Source organism: Girardinichthys multiradiatus, chromosome 9 (genome assembly GCF_021462225.1).
Source record: "Girardinichthys multiradiatus isolate DD_20200921_A chromosome 9, DD_fGirMul_XY1, whole genome shotgun sequence".
NCBI lineage: Eukaryota > Metazoa > Chordata > Actinopteri > Cyprinodontiformes > Goodeidae > Girardinichthys > Girardinichthys multiradiatus.
This window is the reverse complement of record NC_061802.1, coordinates 23,806,518-23,826,745: the sequence shown is the minus strand read 5'-3', so window position 1 is coordinate 23,826,745 and position 20,228 is coordinate 23,806,518. Positions and strand designations below refer to the sequence as shown.

The following is a 20,228-nucleotide window of genomic DNA, read 5'->3' as shown; positions in this document are numbered from 1 at the left end:
GCATGATACAGTCCATGTCCCCCCACTGGTCTTTGCAGCACAGCCTCTCAGCGCAGGCTGGCTTTACAAGCCCACCTAATAAATCTTTCTTTAACTCATAAGCTTGTTGCTGATGTGCAGCAGAGCAATAAGCACCCAGAGCCTGGCTAATTACATGAGACCTGTGGTGGTGTTTGAAGGTTTGATTTATTCAGTCCTGCTTGTAATATATCTTTCACTCTACATGCCACATGCCTCCGTGTCTTCATGTAGAGATACAGTGTAACATGAATAGGAAACATAAGATCTTCTTTTTTTTCTCTTTCAGGCATCTCTTGGAATCAGAATACTTCATATTGATCTCAGTATGCTGTTAATTTAAGAGGGGTCTAAGGTCATACCAGTTTTCGTCATTACATAGATTGTAATATCTGAGGTCATTTCGTAACAGTTTAACTTTAATGTTTGTGTTTTATACCAAGGCACATTATCTTCGGTTTGGTTTAGTAATCTTTGTTTCGGTGTTGACCACAAAGAAATGAGCCAGTATGAGATTCTCACTGTATGACAACCATGAGTGTTTCAGTTTTGACACAATTTGAAACAAATATCTAAATCATGATCTTTTAACCTTTATTTAAAACAAAAAAGCCACAGTTGTTCTTACTGCTGATAATATAATACAGTGAGTATTACCGCACGGCATATTATAATTATTCTTCTAGGGCTGCAAAATTTTATTAAGCAAGACATAGAGACATTATTGTTGAATATTAAGATGATGATATTGATTATAATTAACCCACATTTTCCTCAGCACTTTCTTTATTTTGCCTCATCAAAATGTAACCAAAACTCTTCTTTAGCCTTTTCATCTTGGTCACGGAGATCTAATTCGTTCTGGGCAAAAAAGACAGTGAATGTTTATCTAAGTGGTCAAAAATGTTATTAGGAAGCAGTTTTAATGCATGGCTCTTGAAATTCTGTATCCTACGAAATACCGCATCCAAGTAGTCCTTTGCCATTGTTTGTAATTGCAATATTGGAGACGTTGATATTACAATCAATCAGTTCAAAATATTGTCCAGCTGTGTTTGTCTTTAACATTCATGGTCATTTAAATGTGGTACATAGACTTTAGCAAAAATGTACAGTAATTACTCACTGAACATTGTAATAGTATTCTTGTTCTTGCTGCGCAGTATGTTATACCATCTTGCTGTTCATAGAGTAGTACAAGTGTAACAAGCTGATATTAGTCAGGCTATCTGGGTGACATAAATGCTGCTTGTAGCTTGCAAACGTGTTTTAATAAACACTGTAACCTTAGTACGAGTGATAGGTGGTGCAATTTGACCGTGTTTTTCACAAATGGAGAAATGTTCAAACAGCTGGACTTCTCATTATTCTAAGCAACGGAAACATGTAGTAGCCTTTTTTCAGCCAGCTGACCAGGCAGTGTGCAGACACAGTTAGGTTATACTGTGTTCTATACAGCCAGAGAAAACGTAAAATATAGATCAGATACTTATCAAATGTTTAAAACCTCTGTGTTTTATCTGCACATCAGTTTTCCTGTGCCTTATTTTTACTCCCTGTCCTTTGTTTATGCTACTTACACACCCTCTCTTTGTTGGTCATTACTTCTGTCAGTATTCACGAACTAACCTTTAATCCTCGTTTTTCATGCCAGATCAACAACATTGTTTGTCATTATTGTGACATACATTAAAATACATTTTTTTCACCGATCTCTAGTTTTTGTGTTTGTTCTTTTTTTTTTTTTTGCAGCCATCCTGAAATTTGAAAAGAAATGATCCAAAATCAAGCTTTATTACAAGCTATTACAAGTTTTACGCCACATGCTCGTGGTGCAAGAAATCCCCATTCCTATTCTTGTCAAATAACTCTATAGTAATTTTTCAATGCCTTTACAAAGTGGAGCAGTTTTTAAGAAATATTCTACCACTTTTTTTCTGGCATTTATTGTGCAGCAGCTTTCACAGTGGTGTCTTGCTGCATCCTTCCATAGAGGTATGGATATTGCTTGATGTTGCACATTAATATTGCCTGTTTTGTTTCAATCCGATTAAGAATGTGACTAACTGAAATGGTAATTTGGTTTTGTAAGAAAATGGTTGACTTTCACACTTTTTCAAAGCTCTGAAAATGTAAAGCTTTACTTCACACTAAACAGTGAGTGGTTTAAAAGTGTATTTCAGTAACTCTGTGGGTTGATAGCTCCCACACGCAAAGCCAGAGTTGGTTTAGGTCTGCTAGCAATTTTGAACAGCTCTCTATTTACCACTACTACTTTTATTTATTTATTTATTAGTGCATTGATCTATTTACAGGGGGTGTAGTCTTACACCATTCTGCATGACAGTACATGCATCAAATATCCAGTTAATGGAGTTTATGTTACTTCTGGGACTAAAATGTAATTTGCTATGTGTACGTATTGTGTTTTCTTACACTTATCCGTAAGGATGCTGTGATGCATTAATAGAAAATGTGTCCCTTCTTGGTCGTTACACAAGCCCTAAAGGTCTCCGTTATGCTGTGATGGTGAGAGCTGGGTATGGACACAGAGGAACCTGTATTTATACGTCCGGCACATTCAGTGCCAACAAGGCAGTGTGATGTTCCTCCAAGCCTTTTGATTGTGGGTCTGATGATTGCTTTTAAGATGTAACACAGCAAGGAGATAAAAACAATGCCTGTAATAGGTGTGATACAAGCTATCATGCAGAAAGAGCATCTACTTACAAGCTTTTGCTTTGATGCAATGTTTTACAACCGCTAAAAATTTCTTGTGAATTTGCTTTCGGTATAAAATCAATTTCACCAGAAGTGCTATTAGCTGTTACCTCATATTTTTAAATAATCCCTATCGGAATATATTCAACCCATTATTTAGTTTCAGTGAAGGTTTTAATGTTGAATTAAGGTGAAAACTATCGGTATTTTATAGAGAATAGAACAATGAATAGTAACGATTGGCACTGAATAATTGTCTGAAAACTGTATTGCGGCTTCTTGTACACAGAAGAGTATTTTTTATTCTTTTAAAGCCTGAACAGAAAGAGGAGATGAGCAGCACAAAGAGCTGACTTCACAAAGAAGCCTTTTTGTGTTTTGTGGCAGGAGGACACTGGATGAGCTAAGCATTAATAGAATCTCTGAGTATTGGACTTTGCTATGGTGGCTATTTGGCTCCATCTGTTGGTCAAACATTTGTATTGCATTAGTGGATTTCTTTGTACTAAAAATGACATGGGTAAAGAAAAGGGATAGATTGATGATTCTGGGTTTAAAATGGAGTAAATTAAGTTGCAATGTGTGATTTGCTTCATAAATCATTAGTATTTACAAGGTATACAAAAAGCAAACAAAAAAACATCCTTCAGTGTAGTTCAATACGGTAGAACTGGTAAGTATGACATGTTTCTGTGATGTGTTATATCCCTGCTTTCATTTTTGCTTTGGAAATTCAGACTGAGTTAAACAGGAGAATGAACTGCATAGGAGACAATTTAACTGACACATTTGCTTTTAAATGCCACTGAAATCCCATAAATCGTTTGCCTTGTAGGTTTTAACCATCACAAAAAATAACTTTAGTTCAGGTTATTTATATAGAGTGGATTCACAGTAAATAGAATATCTAATCAAATTTGTCCAGTACAATCCAATAATATAGACGCATTTAAATTAAATTACAAACGTTCTTAATTGATCATATCTCAACGCAATGAAGAAAAATAATAGGAATAAATAGAAAAACCGGACAAGGTCTCTTTTTTATTGTCTATTAAAGTGCCAGAACTGTGACCCTCGACTGGCTTCATACAAATTAGATGGTTCATAGGTTTAGGAGATCCCAGTGAATCACAGTGTCTGTAAAGGGACTTGAAAATTGAATTTTGCTTTTGCAGATTTTTGTTTATTATTTTTCTATTTAAAGGTGAGAATCTGGAACATCGGTTTTTATTCTAATCTAAAATGACCATATCAAAATGCCATCAATTTGGTAACATCTCCACCAAGACAAAGAGTTAATATGTTTATGTAATATATTTTAGATTAGAATCTGCTGTATTCTTTTCTGTAACTAAGATTAACATCAGAATGACTGCTTGTAACTATCATTCAAAATAACCTGCTGTAGAAAATGCATTTGTACTACAGTCAATAGTTTTTTTTCTTTTTTATTTACAGTTTGTGTTTGTCAGATCTGCCTCTGTTTCCAAGGGTTTACATTACTCTCAGGTACATAGGCTTTATAGAGACATTGTTCCCTGCGTCCTGCACAGAGAGCTTTTACATTACAACACAGGGAGCTGTGGGGAGTAGCTTGCCAGCAGTACAGCCAGCCTCGCTTTATCACTCTGACTCTTTGTTGTTGCCCCCCCAGCCCTCCGCTGATCTCATTCTAGTCCGGATCAATGCCCTGTGCTTACCACAGGCAGACCAAGAGGCTGACAGTGAGGACTACCGAATGATCAAGGAATACAATTAGATTGTTTTCTCATTCTAATTTGTCTAGAGACTGTTGATAGAATCGATGCAGTTGCTTTGTAAGCTGTCTTGTGAGCACGTCGTTTTAAGATCACTGATCCTACTGCCTTGGAAGTGGATGTGTGGACCGTAGACGTTGTTTCGTGGGAAACAGGCTATTTTGTGTGCTCCCACCACTAGAGGCTACTGTTGATCTCTTTATGAAAGGCACAACAGGACATTGTATTATCCAATACATGTTACTTATAAATTATGCTATTTTATGGTCATTTTTGAAGAGGTATTTTAGTCAATTTACCATTACTCTACATATTTTTCACACCAATCTTTTATTGTGTTTTCCTGTATATAGTCAAAACATCTTATTTATGTAATCTTAGCTTCTATCTTATATATTATTTTATTATTTGCTATTTGAGCTTCAAAGAGGCAACATTTACAAAATTGTGGACAAGAGTAAGTACTTATAATGATATAAGTTTTTAACGTGTGTTTTTGTGCTTTTGGCTTATGACCCATGGAAAAATAATCTCTCTTGGGACTCCATGACTTGTCATTACTTGCATTGCTTGCCAGTAGCTTGTATGAGACATCAGAGATAATGACTTTTAAATAGATTCTATATAGGGGTCATTATTACTGACCTGTATAAGCATACATACAATGTTTTAGAGGACTAAAACAGAATGTAATTGAATCATCTTTTTTATTTCAATTTATCAGGTCACATTTAAAAAACAAAATGTCCAGGAATAAATTTAACTAGCTTGTAACAAAACCTACAGTGATGACATCATATCCCTGTTGAATTTTGAGATATAGTCTAGTATATGCAGTTTAAGCGGTTTTAGTGTTGTAAATCAATGTGGAGGCCTCAGCTATGCCATAACAATACATTATCTCATAAAACTAGTTGCACCTTTTGAACTTTTTTACATTTTGTCTTGTTACAAACACAAGGATCTGGGGAGATCTGCAATTCATGGATAAGAATCTTTTAACAGGAGAACTATTGGTCATGTTTTCCACAAATGTGGCTAGAAGAAAGCTTAAGCAGTTCTGTTTGCGGTTTTCCACAGGCCATGTAGGGGACACAGTAAACATCTGGTTCCAGTCAAGCAAAAATTAATCTTTTTGTTCTATGTGCGACACACACTGGTTGGTGGAAAAACAAACACTGCTGAAAACACAACCCCTACCTAAAAACATGGTGGTGGCAGCATCATGCTGTGTATATGCTTTTATTCAGCAAGGACAGGGAAGCTAATCAGAGTGGATGGTAAGAAAGATAGAGCTAAATACTTGGGAATTCTGCAAGAAAACCTATTAGAAGATGGGGTTCACCTTCCTGCGGGACAGCAACTCTGATCATGCAGCCAGAGCTACAATGGAATGGTTTTGATCAACACAGATTCATATGTTAAAAGGGCCCAGTCAAAGTCCAGACTTAAATGCAACTGTGAATCTGTAGCAAGGCTTTAAAATTGCTGTTCACAGACAATGTCCATCCAATCTGACTAAGCCTGAGTTATTTTGCAAAGAAAATTGGACAATAAATTATATCCAGAGATGCATAAAGCTGGTTTTAAAAGGTGTTTCTACATACCCAGGGGTACTGAATTTTTATGCATACCACTGTTTTTAATAATAAAAAAGTTAATTAAAAAAGTAATGTATATAAAAAATGTAAAATGGTAACATTTTACATTTTTGTTGCATAAAAAACTTAAATAAAATATGACTTCACTGTAAAATCAACAACTGAGCTTTATGTGTGCTTTTTTTGAAATCTCCTTTTCAAAATATAAGAAAATGAATGATTTAGCAACACACGTGATGGACGAAAGACATAACGGCTCTGTTTTTAATTGTCTCACAGATCCTCCCAGTGGAATGTAAGAAAATTCAGGCGTTAACAGAAAAACTGCCTGTATGTTGTTGCTCAACTGGTATAACTTCTCAGTTTCAGCACTTTGTCATGGATGGGGTTTGTTAAAGTGAAAATAGATTTTTATTGAAATGCAATGTTTCTTGACCCGAGTTTGTCATTGCAACAAACCCTTTAAGCATAACGAGCCTGATAACAAGCACATCCTAATTTATGTTAAAATAAGTGTCTTGCCTGTGTGCCTTGACACAATATTTCTGAACTACATATACTGTATAAAGGACAAGTATTTGGTGTGGTATTAAAGGAAAACATACAAGGAAACACAGAGGCCTGAATCAGTAAAAAAAAAAAAAAAAGCTTTTTATCGAACATTTCTTGTCATTTAGCCCTTTTGCTGCCAAGACCACTAACACTGGTAGTGTGGATATGACAAGGCACAGCTAGCTGATTTAATTCCAGAAAGGTTTTGAAGACATGCTTAGTGGCCAGACAGTTTGGCTGCTGACTGATGATAATTTCCTTGAGGTAACATCTTAGTAAACCACTGTGAAGATACCATCTGTTTGAATCAAGTGACCTTGTAGCTATGGTATTAAACCCAGCAGTCGCAAGAAACAATGTGATGCTGAAAACTGCTTGAGCAGAACCTTAATATTTCACCATAATTCCATAAAATCAGAATGATTCCAACCAACACAGTATTAAATAATTTAATTTGCAATATTATGTGTGCGGAATTTCTGAGCTTTATGCAGCTCGTCTTCATTGGTCAGATCACTAAACCTTGCACCCATAAACTGTTTATTCTTCTCTTTCACAGGCTTTCTACCCCCTTGTCCTACCCCATCCTCCCTTTCTACCCTGGCAGCTGCATATAAGTCTTGGTAGTGCAGACCCCTGAGGAAACCTCCCCTTTGTAGCCTTTTCCAACCACTGCTACCTGCATCGAAGCCCCTGCCCACTCAGACTCTTCTGCTTATGCTGCCGAAGTGGGCCATGGAGATACTCAGATGATCCATCGGGCTATTCTGAACCACACTGTCCACGCAGCCAGGGACGGGGCAGAGTAACTAGTGCGAGTGTGAGAGGCCTTGGGGGTTGGGGGGTGGGGGTGCTGTGAGGACCTTGTGAGGCCCGCCCACCAAGCCTGGCAGAAACCTTGGCTTACCCCTTCTCTCCTTTAGCTCCTGAGATGCCCTCCCCTCCTAATGATGGAGGTGAGTAAGAGAGGGTCATTCCTCTCAGTACTAACAGGGTCAGTGTATTAGTTGCTTATGCTGAATTGTACATACAGTGTGACATACTTAAGTATACTTTCACACACAGCCACACACATACACACACACACTGAAATGTAATAATTTAGGGATTATGATGTATGGAACTACACCAAGCAAGATGAATAATCCACTTACAGTCCTCCCCCATAAACAAAAGTCTATAAATCCCCTGCAGGAACAAGAAAAGTACATTAAAGTTCTGCTCCCCTCCCCGTTCTGGAGCACAAACTGTGCTTGTACCTAGTTATGCTGTGTGTTATCTCCTCCAGAGGATCAAGGAGCGTCCCCCGTGAATGGCCCATCTGTGGGCTCCTACCAGAGCAGTGGAAAGAGGAAGGCACACACCAAAAAGAAGAAGAGCGCTATAACTGCCAACGTCGCTGGCACCAAATATGAAATAGGTATTTTACCTCAAAAAACATCCTTGGTATCATGGTGACAACAAAAGCATGTAAAATAAAAAAGTGCCAGTGGGGAATCTGCTTATGTGTGCATCTCAATAAATTATAATAATTTTGAAATGTTAATTTGTTTGAGTAATTCAACTAAAAACTTGAAGCTCAGACATTATTTAGATTACACACAGATTGATATATTTTAAGTGTTTGTTTCTGTTAAAGCCTAAACCCCTGGGAGAATCCAAGGGTTTGGGTCAGGTGATTATGCTGGCCAAACAAGCAAAATGATACGTTGTTCATTAAAGCAGGTATTAATACTTTTGGCAATGTGGGCAGGTGCCAAATCCTACTGGAAACTGAAATCAGTATATCCATACAACATGTCAGCACAGGGCAGCATGAAGTGCTCTAAAATGTTCTTGTAGACATCTGTTCTGACTTTGAACACAGGGGACCAACACCAGCAGCTGAAATGGCACCCCAGATCAATACCTCACATTGGACCTCAAGCTACTTGCATTCTGTGCCACTCTTCTTCTTCACTCTGACTAAAATGGAAATGGAAAAATTCACTTAGATCTTTGGACCTTTGACTGAAATCGTCTTTAGTTGAGGAGGGGCTTAACACAAGGAATACAACTGTTATAGTCCATCTCCTGTGGGTTGTGACTCTTGAAGCACTGTTCTGGCTGAAGTTCAAGCTCTGTGAGTCTCCTCCAAACTCTTGATAGACTTTACAATTCTAAGAATGTGGTTATCATTCATGTATGTGCACTTTTTTCCACCACACTTTTTCCTTCCACTCAACTTTCCATTAAGATGCTTGGTTACAACACTCGTTTAACACCCAGATTCATCAGCAATGACCTTGTTCCTTTGAAAGGTGTTGGTAACTGTTTGCCAGACAACTCTCTCCCTAAAAATATGGCCTTAACACAACATCTATGTGTGAAAATAATTTTCAATTGGTTTTATGTAATATTCACATTTTCAGAAAAATACATAATAATACATAAACAATATACAATAACATAATCATCACAATTAAGAGTATATATATCTCTTTCAGAATACATATCAGTCTGTGTTTAAAGAATCTCTATAATCTGCAAGTTTTACTTTTTGAATTAAATGAATTAGTAAAATAACTTTTTGATGTTATTTTAATTTTTGAGATGCACGTGAATGTACTACAATCTAAAAGGTTCATTTTCTGTTTGCTACAACTACATTGAACAACATTTTAATTGAGTTTAATTTTTTGCTCATAATAAATATCAAGAGTAAGGAATTTTAAGACCTGTGTCTTAGTGAGTTCTGCAAAAAGACCACACATTCAACTCTAATGCTGCCTTAACGATAAAATCTGCTGAGGTGGATATTTTTTTTAAAAGGATTTGCTTTTCTTTGTTCTCAAATTACATCTAAACAGTTGCATTCGAGCTAACCAGCTCTCACAGAGACAGTTAAGCCTTATATACTTTACATAAATCGTCGGTGTGGTAATTTAGCTTGGCGGTGACTTGTTTTTTTTCTGTTTGAGATTAGCTAAAAGAGCACTGTAAGCACTCCTCTGAAGTTCAATATATTGTGTGGCAGCAGAGTTCTCAGGGGTGAACTACAACCTATGAAAGTAAGGAGTCAGCAGCAGCGAGAAGAAATCTGAAGCTGTCGGCATCCTGTCGGTAGATGGGAGTCCAGCTGTGAGTCAGTCATCTAGCTGTGACGAGACCCTCACAGTGGCCATTCTGAGGGTAGTTCAGGCCTATTTTGAGGGAAAATTAACACCACAGGCCAGATGGATGGCTTGTTTTTGCAGTTTTTTTGCACCTGTTTAGCCTTTTTTGAGAACCGATAATATCCCAGGTAAAGTTTTATTGTGTGAGAAAATTGGGTTTGGAATCTGCTTTGGGCCCACTGAGTAGGAAAATGTACACTAAAGCACTTAAAATGCCTGTTTTGTGATAAGAGCAAGTAAAGATAAATTATAGCTCTGCTGTACTGGAGGACCTTACAGCTAACCGTAAGCATATGTCTGCTTTGATGTAAATCCTCCCTGTTCCAGTTAGCAAAACGCTGTTAGTCTCTACTGACATTAACAGATGGATGAAGTCACATTGAAAACATTTATTTCCCCATTCAAGTGCCATCACGCAACATTAGGCAAGCCTTCTCCAGGTTTGTAGAAGCTTTCAAGAAATTAATTAATACTTTGTTTTGTTAGGGCATATGAATTTTTCATTAACTGCTGAATAATGAATACTTGTTGGATTAATGTCCAAGTGGGTTGCCACCTATCTCTCATACTATAGGGTTTCCGGTGGGATTTGAATGCATTACAGTCAATTAATTTATCTTTTTCAAGAGAGGCATTACGATTAGCTGCTGTGCTACCATTCCATGAATAGTAAATATAGCTGTGAGCTTTGTGATGTATAACCTCTCAGATTCATCTCTTTATAAATGCACAGCAGCATTTAGACCTGGCAAGATGTTTGAGGGAAATATTGATCTGTGACGCTTGGTTAGGTTCAGGATTTATGGGTCCAAGTGATATCATGTTTAAATTTTGCATCTATAACTTTGAGCTTCCTCACTCTTCAAAACATGCCTGGTCAATTTTTAAGGGGTATTTCTAAATATACAGTAACTTGGAAAAGTATTCACAACCCTTGAACGTTTTCCCATTTTGTTCATTAACGACTGCAAACCTCAATGTATTTTATTGGAATTGTTTGAGACAGACCAAAAGAAAGTCGTGCAAAATAGTGAGGGGAGGCGATAAGGATGCATTTGGATTTATTTTTATCACAAATAAAAAATTTAAAAGTGTAGTGTGCATTTGTAACCACCCTCAAAGTACAAATGGTACCTCTTATGGCTTTCTTCCAGCAACGGCTTTCTTCTTGCCATAAAGATATGCGGGGTTCACATCTAGCTATGCTTTTCCTTAAAAGACAGATCCAGGGATCCACAACTCCCACTCGAGTTGTGGATCTCTGCATCTCCTCTGAAGTTACCATGGGCATCTTGGCAGCTAAAACAACTGAGTCCTTTGCTAACTGTATTTATACTTAGATTAAATAACACACAGGACTTCATTTACAGACGGCTTCTGAAGGCAAATTGTTGCACTAGATTTTATTTAAGAGTTTCAGAATAAAGAAAGCTGAATATGGAATGGAATTCCTAATAATGTCAAAAACTATATATACTTTTTCTTTCTTTTCACAGTTATGCTTTTTTTGGTGTTGGTCCATATATTTGTGCTTGTAACTTGAGGAAATGTTAAAACGTTCAAGGGACATAAATGATTTTGCAAGTCACTCAATGTGTTTAATGAGGAGATTCTATAGCTCATTGGGATATTTCCCTTTTAAAATAGAAATTAATGTGTTTTCTGATGGTTTTTTTTCAGTACGTATAGCCATCAGGGAGATGGACTTCATCAAAGCACGGGATGTTGATGAGACTACCAACCTCATCTGGAATGACTCAGCGGTGCAGCATGAGAAAATTGCTGAGCTCAGGAACTATCAGGTAGACACAGGCAGCCAGTTTTAAAAGTTCAAAACAATGTGGTTGAACTCAGTGGCCTCACTGTTTGATAAGATAATTTGTTTGCTCTTAAGATACCTATATCTTACTTTAGATGAGGCCCATTGCATACACTGATTAAAAACATTTTTACATTAGTACTATGTCTCAGAACAGCTCACTGATTCACTCCCATAAAATGAGTACAGTGTTGGAATGAAAGGTTTAAGTTACACTTTTTATAAAGATCATGCGTTTAGTTGGCAGCACAAAGGTATTTAAGTAGAAGGTTTTCAAAGACAGAAAGATAAATAAACACAAAAGCTTTTTCTTAATATCATTTTCTTTCAAAAAAAAAAAAAAACAAGATAGTTTTGGGTAACAAACTTCCAAACATCATGAAAATACTACTTCTAGTTGAGTAAGATGTTTATAAATAATTTTATATTAAATAGCAGTAAATAAACATTTATCTAAATAGAATTTTTGTCTGTAAGACAAATTTACAAAATCTTTGTTAATTCTCAGTTGACTTTAAAAACGAATAAACTAAATATGAAGTATTTAATGTAACTGCTAATTTCCTTCACCTTGGTTGGTGGTTTAGTTTGACACATGCTGTGGGCCCCTGTCTGCTTTATAAGTCTCTTCATCTCAGGGTAATCTGAATTAGAGTTTGGAAGTGTTGTAACAGTGCTGCATCGGTCTCTTAATGGCCGCTAATCAGTGAGAGCACAGCAGACAACGTTAACCTGTGTCTTTGTGTTCAGTTGTAGGCTGCAAGGTGCTCAGACCTCATTAGCCAGCAGCAGTCCCAGGCAGCACCTGTATGTTTCTAGTTCTGAGGACATGCAGGCACACGCAACCGTCATAAAGTCTGTCTGTTACAGTCAAGCTTTTTTGTCAGTTGTACAGGATCCATCACAATATTTCAACTCCCGCTACAAATTAGGTTTATTGGGAAAATATACAAACCAGCTGCTGATGTTATACAACACCTTCATTACAATTCAATTCAATTCAATTAAATTCAAAGATACTTTATTGATCCCTGAGGGGAAATTAGAATTCCAGTACAACCCATCCAAACATACATCATGACACAAGACAAGGGGGGGGTGGGTCACCGAGGCTTTGCTGCCCACTCACAGGCGCTGCCCTTGTTAGATGAGAAAAGAGGCCACATTAGGTAAGTAGAGGGAAAAAATCATATTTCACACTTTATCCTTAGCAGGATACAGTTTGAGATTGCAAAAAACCTCAGCACAAAGAAGCAACAAGTTGACAAAACAACATCATGCCGGGAACGGTGAAGGTGGTGTGAGGAGTGCATATGTTTATCTTGAGCATGCGTGTGTGTGCGAGTGAGTGTGTGCAAGTAAGTCCATGAAGCACTGTCACAGAGGCCATTGTCCTTGATGGTATGTTGGAATGTTCATCAACCGGCCACAAAGTTCTGAGCAGGTCCACAGATGTCCTCAGGGAAGGGAGGGGGCAGAGGGAGCAGAGCGTCATGTTTACATAACTTCCAGGAGAAGTTGAAGATAGCCAGCCATCAAGGCCGTGCAGGGGAGCCAGATTCAGAAAAACAATAATTATTTGGGTTAGGCTGACTCTTAATTTTCTGTCAGCCTTGAGAGTCTCACTGGTGCTTTTCAAAGGCGAATCCAAACAGAAGTCCCTTTACTTATTTTTTTACATTTTTGCTGATATCCAGCTGCAAACCTGATGTGTTCACCCAAAGTATTTCCCTGCTCCTAATGGGTAAAATGTTAGTGTTTATAAATATTCTGGAGTTTATATGCTGCCACCGCCTTTTTCCAATCCCACTAGAGATGTTCAGTAGAGTTCCAGTCAGGTGACTATGATGGACATCCTAGTGTTTTAAAGGACTTCTTATGAAACCGAGCCTTTGTGGACTTTGACGTATGATTTGGATCACTGTCCTGTTTAAAGGCCCAGTATTGTCAAAGCTACAGCTTCCTCACAGATGTGAGATTTTCTCCAAGGATCTTCTGATACTGGATTGAATCTGTCTTGTCTTCCACACTCTGCAATTTTACATTGCCTGGAGAGGCAAAACAGCCCCTGTGCAGCACTGAGTCACTGTGGTAGGGGGCCAAACAAAATTATTCCAACGGCCACAAATGGTCCCCGGACCGCACTTTGGACACCCACAGGTTTAGATGGTTGCTTATGACTATTTATTACTGTTTGGGGTCTGCAATTTCTTGTAGTAGTTATTCCATATGAACTGTGGGTTGGAAAACAGATTGAGGTAAGTATATACAGCCAGAGTAACGAAATTAGGCAAATGTAATGTAGTGTAAAAACCAAAGAATCTTGAAAGGGTTCAAGCAAAGTGTGTTTTATTGATTTTACAACAGCATTACTTTCCCATCAGTTTTTCTGGCTGCTTATGCTTACCACATTTCATTTTGCAGCACATGTTTCAAGTGGATCAAATAAGTCAGCAGACCTTGGACCTGTCAATTTACTGTAACACAAACATTTTTGTATATAAGACCACTGCCAGTGCTATAAATGATTTCCTGAGATACCATTAATAGCGATGTTTGTAATTCATGGGGGGAAAAAAAGTACATTAACAATCAAGTAACTGACAAAATGGTTAAATACCATTTTTATTTTTGGTGAGATAATTTATAGTGCCTTCCAAAAGTATTGAAACCCCCTAAAATTTTTTACATTAAAGCCAAGAACTTCAGTGTATTGTATTGTGATTTTATGTCATAGACTGAAAAAAAGCCGCCTATTAAAGAAAGGAACACAATTAAACGTTTTTTTACAAATTAAAACCTGAAAGGTGTGACATGCCTTTGTATTCAGCCCCACAAAGTCAATACTCTGTTGAAGCCCTTTCAGTTACAATTACAGCTGCAAGTCCTTTGAAAGTCCTTCCAGCTTTGCACGGAGACTCTAGAGAGAGAACGTTTTGCCCATTCTTCTTTGCAGAATTGCTCCAGCTCAATCAAACTGGAGGGATTGTGCCTGTGAACATCAATTTTCAAATCTTGCCACAGATTCTAAAATAGATGTAGGTCTGGATTTTGGGCCGTTCTAACATTTTGTAGCTCTGGTTGTAAATTTAGAGTTACTGTCCTTTTGGAAGATAAACCTCCACCCCACTCTTAAAGTCATTTGCAGCCCTTTAACAGGTTTTATTTTAGTATTTCCCTGCATTTTGATTCATCCATCTATTCTCTGGATTTTCAAAGCTTTGGATGGCATTTTATAACCTAACTAATTCTTTAATTTACTGCACAATGTTTATGCCTGACACATCTGTTGTGTTCCTTTGTCTTTATGATGCTGTCTGTTCACTAATGTTCTAATTAGGAAAAATGCAAGTAAACACATAAATAAAGGAAAAAAGTGGTAGTGTAAACTCCTATCTGCTATTCCTAAGGCACTGTGTGGTGAGAGATAGATGGTATGAAAAAATCATGGATGTAGTGAGAGGCTACAGCAGAAGCTGTACAGAGATGGAGAGATTGACAGGTAGACTGACAGGCTGTGCACAACTGGGGCTGCCCCAGCAGCTTTCAGATGTCACCAGCGATGTTGATAAGATGGGCCTTAACAACAAGGGTTGCTACCAGTTTTTCTTGCTGGTCTGAGAGTGATTTTACCTCTGTTTGACCCTCCCGTCTTGCTCAATGAACTTGGCTGCCCTCCTGTAGCTGTGAGCATTAGCGATCTGTCTTACAGAGTGCTTATTTGATTAGATTGGCCACTAATGATCACAAGCTAGTCAGGAAGAGAATGCCTTGTTAAGACAGGGGCACCAAGAGTTCAGCAAAGAAGATGGAATATTGCAAATACTTTTGCTGTTTAATATGTTGCAATGTTGCAAATGTTTCACATTGAACAGATGTTTTGCCTTTTTTTTGGTTTGTTTCTTTGTGGTACTGTGGCTTTCATGAGATACAATCTCAGAAGAAAAGTAAAACTCCCTCAACAATCGGTTTTGATTTGCGCTTATATGCCATGTAGTCTTGCGGCACTGGCATAATTGTGCAGTCTCCTCTGAATCTCTAATTATGTCTGTCTCATTTGGATAATAATCACGCATTCCTTATACACTTTGTATTCTCGTTTTTTTTTTTTACCCCTTCTTTTCCCCCTCATTGTAAAATTGTCCTCTTTTTCTGTCTGGCGATGCACTTTGAGAGTTTGCTGTCACATTTTCAGTTCATACGAGCCTAATTACCACCCCTGTTCAGGCTCATTTGGTCAAAGAATACAGAAAACCCAGGAGTTTTTTTTTCTTTACATCCACCCCCCTTTCGGCACATTCAAAGCAATTCATTCAACTGTCACTGCAGGAGCTCGCGATGCAGAACCAATTACCTTGGCCCCTCTGAGTTGAGATTGATCGCTTTTTTTTTTCTCGCCTCTTCCCTCCCCAACCTTTAAAGTATAAAAAAAAAACATGGTAAACTAAATAAGGGTTGGGAAAGGTCTCAGCGTCACCTTTTTGTTTTGAGTCTGTAATTGGGCATAAATGTCAGAACATTGTAAGCTCACTTCAGGTTGCTGCCTTTAATGTTCTCATTTTTATGAAGGGGTGGGGGTGGAATTGAGTGGCTTAATGGCCCTAACAACATTATTATGTCTGCCTGTCCCTCTGCAGAGAATTAACCATTTCCCTGGCATGGGCGAAATCTGCCGGAAAGACTGCCTCGCAAGAAACATGTCCAAGTGAGTTTTTTTTTGTCCCTTTTTAATATGTGCATGTGATTGCTTTGGATCAGTTACAGAGAAGCAACACAAGCATTCGAAAGCCTGCTGGTATTACAGAAAGTTACAGCTGGGTACTTGTAGCTCTTCACAATTCAAAGCAAGTGGTCAGGTCCGCTTTGAAAGTTCATCTTTTATTTGGGAAAAAAAAAAAAACCTAATAAGTGCCAGACTGAACTGCCAGATTATCCTAAAAGGATGAATTATTGCTTCTTGGAGGAAAGTACACTTGCACACTAGATCTTTTTTTCTTTGCAGAATGATCAAGTGCCAGCCTCAGGAGTACAGCTTCATACCCAAAACCTGGATCTTCCCAGCCGAGTACACTCAGTTCCAGAACTATGTCAAAGAGCTGCGCAGGAAACGCAAGCAGAAGACCTTTATTGTCAAACCTGCCAATGGAGCCATGGGTCATGGGTATGTCAGTGGCTATAGCAAGTCTCCCCGAGTAATCTATGCGCATTGACTCCAAGACTGACAGAGAGTGCAAGGGCAAAAGTGGAGGAGGTATTCAAAAAGGGAGGAGGGAGTAAATTAGCAGCAGAACAAATAGAGGACAAGCACAACAAAAACAAAGCAATAAGGGGTTTGTGACCCTGGCATGGGTATCTATGGAAATAGAGGATGGCTGGTAACAGACTGAGTATTAGGGCTGAGAGGGTGTGGCAAATCTCATTGTGGGGCTTCATTGTACTCGATGGTCATCCCGGCCATAAATCAGTGGTTATCACTGCCAGTGGGGGCCACACACAAACGCTTGTGGTCTCTGGCAGTCACTCTAGTTGCTTCCCCTCAAGGTCTCTGCATGTGATTATTGGATTCCTTTATGAGGCACCATCAGCACAGGCCAGTCAGACTAGAAAATGGACAAAGATGGCTGCTGCAGGGGAACACAGCTTCTCAATAGCATCTCTTTATCAAAGAGAATTTCCCACCTGAATGCATATTTCATTCTTTCACTCCCATGGGGTAAGTTGTAGTGTCACATTTTCATTGTGGATTTTGTCATTCAGATTTTGTCAGCTTGCTGTATGTTTAGGGTAGTCATCCTGCTGTAAGATGAATCCATCCGCCTTTCAATCAATTCTGACCAGCGTCCCTGCCCCTGGACCAAAATTATCAGCTTTGGTGTCATCAGACCAGAGCACCTTTGTCCACATGTTAGCTGTGTCTCCGTAATGGCTTGTGGGAAAATGCATAAAGGATCTCTTATTGCTCTCTTTTTGCCACTTTTCCATAAAGGCAAGATATGTGAAGTGCACGACTTATAGTTATCCTTCCTTAACAGCTATTGACTACTTTGTGCTGATCTATCACATAAAACAGCAATAAAATACATTGAAGTTTGTAACGGTGATAAAATATGAAAAAGAAGTAGTATGAATACATTTGCAAGGCACTGTAATATTTAAAATCAAGATAATTTCTCTTGAAAATCACCCCTTCACCCCTGTAACTGAACAGGTTACATCATCTCCCCACAAGCATTGCCAATAAAAGGTGAACATTATAAGGCTCGGTAAGCGTTTGATCTTTGCTTTAAGTGATGGGGACTTTGATATTGATCACAAAGCTCCCTCAATTTAAAAAGAATTAGAGGCTATCTGGGCTTTTGTAGGTGTTCCACTGACTGAGGAGAAATGAGCAGTGTCAAAACATCCTTAGGTTACCTAAGGAAGCTTGCTGGGGGAAGGAACAATATGACACGTCAATGTTCACGGCACTGTGTGTTTTAAATGACTTAAAACGGATGAGTGTAAATGAATTTCTAATCTGAAATCTGTCATTGGTACAAAGAACCTAAAGTCTCTTTTTTGATGTATTTTTCATAGATTCTAGTCATTATTCTTGAGGAAAACCCATTATTTAGCATTTAATAAAAAAAGATGTGAGATCTACAGACAAAAAGTTAGTATAAAGTAGAGTGAATTTAATATTAAAGTTTTGTAAATAATTTGGTTTCATACAATAAATTTTAAACTAAAAGAGCACAAATTGTGGCTAAAGTATGAACCTCTTTAAAAATAATTTTTTGTATTTAGCTCTCTTGAGCACCCTAGGACCGGCTGACATTGCGAAATATTTATTAAGCATTTTTTTTTTCACATTCTGCTCCTTGAAAATTTGATCTATGAGATGAGCGTGCATGAAGACATATATTGGACCGACTTCATCACTGGCACCAATAGGTGGGGATATTGAAGTACAAATAGCTCCGTGTGCCTCACCTCTCCCTCTAGTCCTCTTTGAATTTGTCCTTTCTGGTATAATGTGAGCATTACTTATAACTCCATGCTTGCACTAAGCCCTTATTTATTAAAGAATAAAGGCTGAATTATTGCAATACATTAAGAATATGAAAGATGATGAGTTTAGCTCGACCACTCAGTGGCAGTCGGCTTGCAAAATTAGATTTTCCTCTTTTTTTTCCCCGTGGTGTGACGCGGCAGGAAATTAAGTTATATCTATCCCCTGTAATTTATTTTTCTGTCGGCCAACTAAATGAAGTTATTGTTTATGTCTGAAGCCTAGCTTGTTATAAGGGGAAACAAAATAAAAGCGTGTGTGGAGCTTAAAAAGGCAAGCTCCCCTCCAGTGTCAAATTAAATAGGCATGGGGAGAGTGGGCTGTGATTATCTGACACCCCAGCTCATCAATCATGCCGTCTTCTCCTCAGCTACTTCAGCTCCACTAACTAACGCTGTTAACCCTGTCCTCATCAGTCAGCCAGCTGTCAGCCAGCTAAGAGGGTCCCTCACATCGTCGGTCAGGCCCATAACAACTTCCCCCCTGCTCTTTTTTATTCAAGTACTGTGATAAGCGGGTCAGTAAAGTGGTCATTTGTAGTTGAGCCGTTTCTTGGTTGGGAGGAGTAGGAACTGATGCACATGAAGGTACATCCATTAGCAAGGGAGGGTTCTTCCAACTCATGGGTTGATGACACCTGAATTAAAACTTTTTTCTAGTTTATTTCTCCAATTAGGGACAAATCAAACATTGTTTGATCTGTTCTATTGAACGTTTGCTTTCAGCTTATAAGTAGACCTAGGACAGAGTATTAGGTCCATTGTAGACAAAAGAAAAAAAAAATTATGTGGCCACAGAGGAGTAAATGTTGGCCGGAAAACTAAGAAATTTCTAGATTAGTTTGACATATTTACAAGAAAAAACTTTGATATTCCCTGATGTCAGAAGGTTGTAAATTTACAAGTAAAATTGATAGTTTTTACATGTTAAAGGCATAAATGTACAATATTAATACTATGATATTCTTTGAAATGGTGAAGTCAGACATTTGCCTGAAAGTAACTCAGTTCACTGAGATTTTAAAGTCAAATATATGCAACAAAAAATGGCAGAAGTCATCTGAGATTTAAATGGTAAATTAATGAGATGCATATCTTGATATTTTCCAAAGTGTAAGCGGTACATCGGGGTTCTTCCTTTATCAGAACAACATCTCCTGGGTGTAGACTCGCTATTTTCGAGTTTTGGACATCAGAGATAATCCAATTTTTTTTCTTCGTAAATATGTGACAGTAATCTAGAAATTTCAGAGTGTTTTGGCAAATATTTACTCTGTGGCCACATATTTTTTTTCTTTTATCTACAATGGCTCCATCGTAGTAAACTGAGTAGATAAATCAATTAATAAATTAATACAATACTGAAAGGAAACACTGATCAGAGTTTTGTGGCCAATTTCTAATGTCAGTTTTTGTAAAGTTTCAACCTGCCAATACCGATTTTCTGAGTACGATTTCTCTTTAAAAATTTGAATTCTCAGCACTGGAAAGTTTGTCTGGCCCTGAGCTCTAAGGGATAAAATAGAGTTACTTTGCTGTAACACATCCAGAC

At 38.0% G+C, this 20,228-nt stretch overlaps 1 protein-coding gene across 7 annotated transcripts in view; it reads left to right on the top strand.

The window, feature by feature from the left end:
- ttll7 (tubulin tyrosine ligase-like family, member 7) overlaps positions 1-20,228 on the top strand; it is a 94,907-nt gene that overhangs the window by 1,010 nt on the left and 73,669 nt on the right. For 5 of the 7 annotated variants that reach the window (XM_047375191.1, XM_047375193.1, XM_047375192.1 and 2 more), the window contains exons 2-6: positions 7,212-7,608; positions 7,941-8,072; positions 11,488-11,609; positions 16,264-16,331; positions 16,629-16,787. In XM_047375191.1, the coding sequence (XP_047231147.1) occupies positions 7,584-7,608; positions 7,941-8,072; positions 11,488-11,609; positions 16,264-16,331; positions 16,629-16,787 (506 nt within the window). In that variant the 5' untranslated portion in view covers positions 7,212-7,583. Of the gene's footprint in view, positions 1-7,211; positions 7,609-7,940; positions 8,073-11,487; positions 11,610-16,263; positions 16,332-16,628; positions 16,788-16,827; positions 17,340-20,228 lie in introns of those variants that run through there. The other 2 variants (XM_047375196.1, XM_047375197.1) reach the window with 2 other exon arrangements.